This window comes from Oncorhynchus clarkii, chromosome 12 (assembly GCF_045791955.1).
Source record: "Oncorhynchus clarkii lewisi isolate Uvic-CL-2024 chromosome 12, UVic_Ocla_1.0, whole genome shotgun sequence".
In the NCBI taxonomy this organism is placed as follows: Eukaryota; Metazoa; Chordata; class Actinopteri; order Salmoniformes; family Salmonidae; genus Oncorhynchus; species Oncorhynchus clarkii.
In genome coordinates this window covers 8816237-8823737 of record NC_092158.1, presented here as the reverse complement: position 1 = coordinate 8823737, position 7501 = coordinate 8816237, and the positions used below count along the sequence as shown (strand labels likewise).

Sequence of the window (7501 nt, the reverse complement as noted above, 5' to 3'; positions counted from 1 at the left end):
AGAAGGTGGATAGCTACGGACGTGATTGGCTAACGCGACATTGACGTCCGTTTCTGGGTGTGGAAATTCTCAACATCAACAAAAAGAGAAAAGAAATGAGAAACTAGAGATTACAAGGAACAAACAATAGTTTGGGACGTGAGAATATATCGATGTAACTAACATAACAGGTAAATATTGAAATTCATAAAGTGTACACGAGATGCAAGAAAACTGAATAGATGTGAGGTAATGTGAAATGTTCTAATGCTATTGTAAGACTATTTTATCTAGTTCAATTAATTCCTTCCTGAAGCCAGGATTAAATGTTTTTTTTTTAATCATGATTTTAAAACGGCACTATAAATCTCTATTGGTTTTGCCTTTTAATGGTTGTCGATGAAATTTGGCATCTTCAATTGATTTTCTCACAGCGAAAAATCTAGATAACCCAGTTCGCTGCCTTGGCTTTGTTATTTATCGTCTCTGTTAGCTAACGTTATACCCTGGCTGGTTTAGTTTGCGCTACTTCCTCATAAAGCAGTCGAGATTTTACACAAAAACATGTTGTTTTTTTTTACATCACCGACTAGTAGCTGCAACCCGCTTTTATTAGACTAAAATTTTATATCGATTGAACACCAAGATCTATGAAAATCGAAGGGAATTGCCAGGGAATGAACTCTGACCTAGGCGAGAACAAGAATAACCCCCCCCATCCCGTCGACGATTTGAAGCATTATTTGCCATCTAATAGATTCAAGCGAACGCCGTTTTGCGGTGTTATCCATTTTTCTAGTGTCTCACAACATAAAACATTTGGCATAACTACAACTGTTTTTCACTCTAAGTGGGATTTGTTCTGATGTATGTAAGCGTTATTAACCTAAGACATCTGACACCGTATCCCAGTTGAGAGAGGGGGGGGGCAGACCTTGAACCTATTGCCTGGGTGAATGAATGTAACGTTAACGGACAACCATTAACATCAGACTCGTGTTGTTTTACAGTGGAAGGATTTCAGATTTCTGTAACAATACAGTCTAAAAGATGGAAGCCGTTAAACTTATGAGGGAGCTGAAAACCAATTTTGAACGGGAGATGAATTATCTTCCGAAAGAAACGGGACTCCACTTGATCGAATCAGCCAGAGAGGTAGATATTCACTGCAGTACAGTAAATATGCTGTACGATCAATATTATTATTATTATTATTTTTATAAATAAATTGTTAAATATAAATCCTGTAACAATAACATTATGGTTAAACAAATATATATTTTTAAACTATCACCTATTACATATTAATACACATTTAATGCCTAAAATGTTTTATGAATTACAGAATGCCAGCCAAGGAATCTCAGCTAAATGTAGGGACGTCAAAGTGGAAGACCTCTGGAGCCTGACCAGTTTCTTTGGGTACAGCACCCAGACCTTCGTTCTGGCAGTCAACCTGCTAGATAGATTTTTGGCCATGATGAAGGTGAGATGAAAAACCAAATACAAGCAGACTGCAGAAAGAATTTCAACCCTTTAAAAATAACATTTTGTTCTCCTTTCTTGACAAAAACAACCATGACACTGAGCATGGACATTTACAAGTTAAATGAAAGGGAGGTGGTTTGACTAATGATTGCATATGTCCACTAATTACAAGCCTTTGTGTGCGTGTGTGTGTGTGACTCCTCTTCAGGTCCAACCCAAACATTTAGCCTGCATTAGCATCAGCTGCCTCCACATCGCAGCCAAAGCAGTCGAAGAGGATTGTAACGTGTCTTCCACCAATGAACTTATTCGTATCAGCCAGTGCAAGTTTACGGTCTCGGACCTCAGTCGCATGGAGAAGATCATTTCCGAGAAACTCAACTTCCAACTCGAAGCCATCACAGCCTTAACCTTTTTGCACCTATACCATAGAATCACACGCTCACACACCTCAGACAGGTAAGGCACCCATTATGACAGATACAACAAATAGCCTAATTCTGAAGATAGCAATGGTGACATAATGAACTAGACATGAACTTTAAGCAGCTGTTGACATATCTGGCTTATCATTAGGGCTGGCACAATTACCATATCTGACCAATCACGGTCATCCAAAATTCCATAACGTCACAGCCCGACTTATCATCATGGTGCTGTCAAGACAACTGGGATCTTGTGGGGGGTGGGGGGGGAGCATCGCAGTGCTTGAGGTGTCACTACAGGCCCCGGGTTCGATTCCAGGCTGTCACAGCTGGCCGTGACACCCATGAGGCGGTGCACAATTGGCCCAGTGTCGTCTGGGTTTGAATTATTTCTTTATTTAACTTGGCAAGTCAGTTAAGAACAATTTTTGATTTACAATTAAGGCCTAGGAACAGTGGGTTTGTCAGCTCAGGGATCCGATCTAGCAACCTTTCGGTTACTGGCCCAACACTCAAACCACTAGGCTACCTGCCACCCCAGGGGAGGGTTTGGCTGGCCGGGATTTCCTTGTCCCATTGCTCTCTAGATACTCGTTGCGGGCCGGGCGTCTCTAAGCTGACTTCGGTTGCCAGTTAGACAGTGTTTCCTCTGACACAGTGGTGCGGCTGGCTTCCGGGTTAAGGGAGCAGTGTGTCAAGAAGCAGTGCGGCTTGGCAGGGTCGTGTTTCGGAGCATGCATGGCTCTCAACCAGACGTGCTCAATGGGATTGAGATCCAGGCTCTTCGCTGGCCATGGCAGAACACTGACATTACTGTCTTGCAGGAAATCACGCACAGAACGAGCAGTATGGCTGGTGGCATTGTCATGCTGGAGGGTCATGTCAGGATGAGCCTGCAGGAAGGGTGCCACATGAAGGAGGAGAATGTCTTCCTTGTAACGCAGTGTTGAGATTGCCTGAAACGACAACAAGCTCCGGCCGATGATGCTGTGACACACCGTCCCAGACCATGACAGACCCTCCACCTCGATCCCACTCCAGAGTACAGGCCTCAGTGTAACGCTCATTCCTTCGACGATAAACGCGAATCCGACCATCACCCCTGGTGAGACAAAACCGCGACACGTCAGTGAAGAGCACTTTTTGCCAGTCCTGTCTGGTCCAGCAACGGTGAGGTTGTGACCATAGGCGACGTTGTTGCCGGTGATGTCTGGTGAGGACCTGCCTTACAACCGGCCTACAAGCCCTCAGTCCAGCCTCTCTCAGCCTATTGCGGACAGTCTGAGCACTGATGGAGGGATTGTGCGTTCCTGGTGTAACTCGGGCAGTTGTCATCCTGTACCGATCCTGTGCAGGTGTTGTTACACGTGGTCTGCCACTGCGAGGACGATCAGCTGTCCATCCTGTCTCCCTGTAGCTCTGTCTTAGGCGTCTCACAGTACGGACATTGCAATTTATTGCCTTGGCCACATCTGCAGTCCTCATGCCTCCTTGCAGCATGCCTAAGGCACGTTTGCGCAGGGACCCTGGGCATCTTTCTTTGTGTTTTTCAGAGTCAGTAGAAAGGCCTCTTTAGTGTCCTAAGTTTTCATAACTGTAACCTTAATTGCCTAGCGTCTGTAAGCTGTTAAGTGTCTTAACGACCGTTCCACAGGTGCATGTTCATTATTTGTTTATGGTTCATTGAACAAGCATGGGAAACAGTGTTTAAACCCTTTACAATGAAGATCTGTGAAGTTACTTGGATTTTCTATGAATTATCTTTGAAAGACAGGGTCCTGAAAAGGGGACGTTACTTTTTTTAGCTGAGTTTATACACAAATAAAAATACCAATCGGAGCTCGTTTCCCCCCCCATTATTGTTTCCAAAGTGACATTATTCCTGACTGTGAAAGGACAACACTGGTTTTATCTATTGGAACAGCATTACTGAACACTCTCAGATAACAAGTTCCCCACCATCAGTTATGTAACAAAGTAGCCTAATAACCTTGTTTTCCCATCGAACTGATTCAAATGAATTTTGTCTCTCATAAAGGAAGGAGGCCCTGAACCTCGACACACTAGAGGCCCACCTCAAAGCCTGCCTCTGCCGCATCACATTCTCCAAAGCTAAAGTAAGGCGCGACCCCAGAGCATTAGCAGTCCCCAGCGTCTATAGGCCTAGTTTACATATTCCAGTAGACCTCTAGGCAGCAGTTTGTGATGTACGGTTCTTCTTTGTTCTCTTCCAGCCGTCCGTCTTGGCCCTGTCCCTCCTCACTCAAGAGATTGAAGCCATGCAGTCTGTTGACATGCTAGAAATAGCACATAGTGTTCAGAGACATCTCAAGGTAAACCACTACTGTAGTGTCAGGCCTTGAGAACTTATCACAAAATAATTTTAAAAGTATTCCTTTGGTTAACAAAATAACACAATCAGTTTCCTGTCATACTTGCACACAAACATATTTTTTTGTTGCCCTGGAACCAGTGTTACAATATGTAAAGCCCTTAAGCCCTTGTCCATAAGGTCTCATATGACAAGAGACCCATATGGGAGGACATTTTTTAAAGGGGCCCTTTTACATTCTTGGCCTCAAGTTCTCCACTGCCATCCTTTTACAACACCTGGAATCCATCCCAATGGTATTTGCTGACCCTGTCAATTATGTTACCATGGTGTCCAATGTTATGATGACCCGGTCTTCTTTTACAGATCACCGACACTGAGCTGCTACACTGGAGGGGGCTAGTGGCCAAGTGTCTGTCTGACTACTCTTCCCCTGAATGTAGCAGACCCAACAATAAGAAGCTTGTCTGGATCGTGTCGAGAAGGACAGCTCAGAACCTACACACCAGCTACTGCAACGTCCCTGAACTGCCGACCATTCCTGAGGACTGCTGGGACCAAAGGTAAACAGGAATACATGATGAATACTGTACCCGTAGGAGGAAGAAATACTTCGACATTGACAGTAGGCATACAATCCTGAAAAGTACATTCTTGGAGAGGACACAGTATTACGAGATTTGTCTATATATATATATATATATATATATATATATATATATATACACACATATATATATATATACACACACACACACACACACACACACAGTATGACAACAGAAAACGCGTTGGAAAATCCCCAGACAACTGAATACTATACCGAACAAAAAAAATAAAACGCTACTATTTCGAAAGTAAATTGCAGCCATGGGTGGCATAGGCCCACCTGCTGGGGGAGCCAGGCCCACCTGCTGGGGGAGCCAGGCCCACCTGCTGGGGGAGCCAGGCCCACCTGCTGGGGGAGCCAGGCCCACCTGCTGGGGGAGCCAGGCCCACCTACTGGGGGAACCAGGCCCACTTACTGGGGGAGCCAGGCCCACCTACTGGGGGAGCCAGGCCCACCTACAGGGGGAGCCAGGCTCAGACACTGGGGAGCCAGGCCCACCTACTGGGGAGCCAGGCCCACCTACTGGGGGAACCAGGCTCAGACACTGGGGGAACCAGGCTCAGACACTGGGGGAACCAGGCCCACCTACTGGGGGAACCAGGCCCAGCTAATCAGAATGAGTTTTAACCCACAAAAGGGCTTTATTACACATAAATACTTCTCAGTTCAACACTTAACATGTTGCATTTTATATTTTTGGTTCAGTTTAAAAGGGCACATTTAAATACCTCCCCCGACAATTAAGCCCCACCCCTCCAGTGTATGGCCACTCCTAGTTTCAGTTATTACAGTATACTATAGTAATCCTGTGTGCAACCTGTGACTTGTAAGAGAGGGGGTTTCATCCGCCCTGTGACGTCACGGCCCTGCCTGTTGCGTCAGTTAACCTAGCCCTACAGCCTGTCTACAGAGGCCCATCCCTGTCTGCCTGGCTCCTTCACGTTGCTCACGATTACTCAGACATGACATGTATGCGGGTGAGTGACTTGTCACTTCCTACCTGCCTAGCAACCAGTTGCCATAACTGCTCAACCACATTGTTGCACAACCAGTTAGAGCTCCACATTCCGAAGATGACTTGAATTGTTGGGATTAATCCTGTAGTCAAACAATAATAGTAAGGATGAAAATACATTGACTGCAAACAGGATCAACGATGAGAACTAACCTGGCCGTGCTGCTGCTCCAGTTTCAACTGTTCTGCCTGTGATTATTATTATTTGACCATGCTGGTCATTTATGAACATTTGAACATCTTGGCCATGTTCTGTTATAATCTCCACCCGGCACAGCCAGAAGAGGACTGGCCACCCCACATAGCCTGGTTCCTCTCTAGGTTTCTTCCTAGGTTTCGGCCTTTCTAGGGAGTTTTTCCTAGCCACCGTGCTTCTACACCTGCATTGCTTGCTGTTTGTGGGTTTTAGGCTGGGTTTCTGTACAGCACTTTGAGATATCAGCTGAGGTAAGAAGGGCTTTATAAATACATTTGATTTTAACTAATTAAATATTAACATATTCAATTGTCCCCCCCCTTTTGTTCTTTCAGCGAGGACTCGTGTGAAGACATGAGTTCTGGGGAGGAGAGCCTGAGCAGTTCCCTGGGTTCTGATGCAGAGGGACCTTACTTTCCTCTTTACTTCCGTTGCCAGAGCAACCGCCGAAACAAATACCACCATCCCAACCCCCTGTGAAGGAGCCACAGTGCCTGGGTTCCACAACCGCCGTTTTATACTGTAGGGTCATGTTCATTAGTGAAAACGTTTCGTAGCGTTAAGACACGTTTAGGAAGTCACGTTTAACATGTGACAGCCCATTTTTGGTTCCTGGTGAATATAACCCAGGAAGAAAAATGAAAAAAAAAAAACTTTCCTATTAACATATTTCATTTTGTTAGTTCAAAAGGGCTACCAGTGTGTGGCCTGTTACAAACCAATCAATATACTGTATCTCTTATTTTAAGCTAAACAAAAATACATTTATGGGGAAACTTTAATCCTGACGGGCAGCGGAATCCACCAACTCTTAAGATAAAACGTTTTAAACTCTTTTGTTGTTGTAGATGTAGCTTTAAAAAGTGTTGTTGGTGCATGTTTGGAATTGTAACATTCCAGCCACAAATCAGACAAGTCTACATCCCAAATTAGTATCCTATCCAGTGCACTACTTTTGACCAGAGCCGAATGAGCCCTGGGCCAAAAAGTAGTGCGCTATAGAGAATATCGCGTAGCATTTAGGATGCACTATAGAACACAGCCACGGTACAATAGACTTGTCTGGGGAGTAAGAACATGAACATGGCATAGTTTTCCTATTACATGTTCACTGCCTGATGGTCCGGTTATCCCTCTACAGGGTTCAACTGTCAAAAGACGACATCTGTTTGCATGCAAAACAACACGTGTGTGTGTGTGTGTGTGTGTGTGGTTTTGTTAACCTCTAAATTTGCCAATTCTTTTTTTTTAGGTTGTAGGGTAACTTATATTTGGCTGGTATGTAGCTAGCTCTGTGGGAGAAATGTTTGGGATGGAGTTTCTCATAATGTACATTTTGTATAATGGAAAAAGAAAAAGCTGTGAATAAGTACCTTTGTAGATATTAACTTATTTGTAATTTTTTTGCCAATGTTGTATGACAACAAAAAAAAAAACTATTTTGGACATCTGAATC

General features: G+C 44.3%; 1 protein-coding gene across 1 annotated transcript; it reads left to right on the top strand.

Annotated features, from left to right (window-relative positions):
• The first annotated feature begins 49 nt into the window (after positions 1–49).
• LOC139422676 (cyclin-G2-like) lies at positions 50–7499 on the top strand. The gene is made up of 8 exons (XM_071173876.1): positions 50–170; positions 990–1134; positions 1325–1465; positions 1676–1926; positions 3931–4009; positions 4127–4225; positions 4591–4787; positions 6381–7499. The coding sequence occupies exons 2-8, from the start codon at positions 1030–1032 to the stop codon at positions 6523–6525; spliced, it is 1017 nt and encodes a 338-aa protein (XP_071029977.1). The 5' UTR covers positions 50–170; positions 990–1029; the 3' UTR covers positions 6526–7499.
• Positions 7500–7501: the final 2 nt, after the last annotated feature.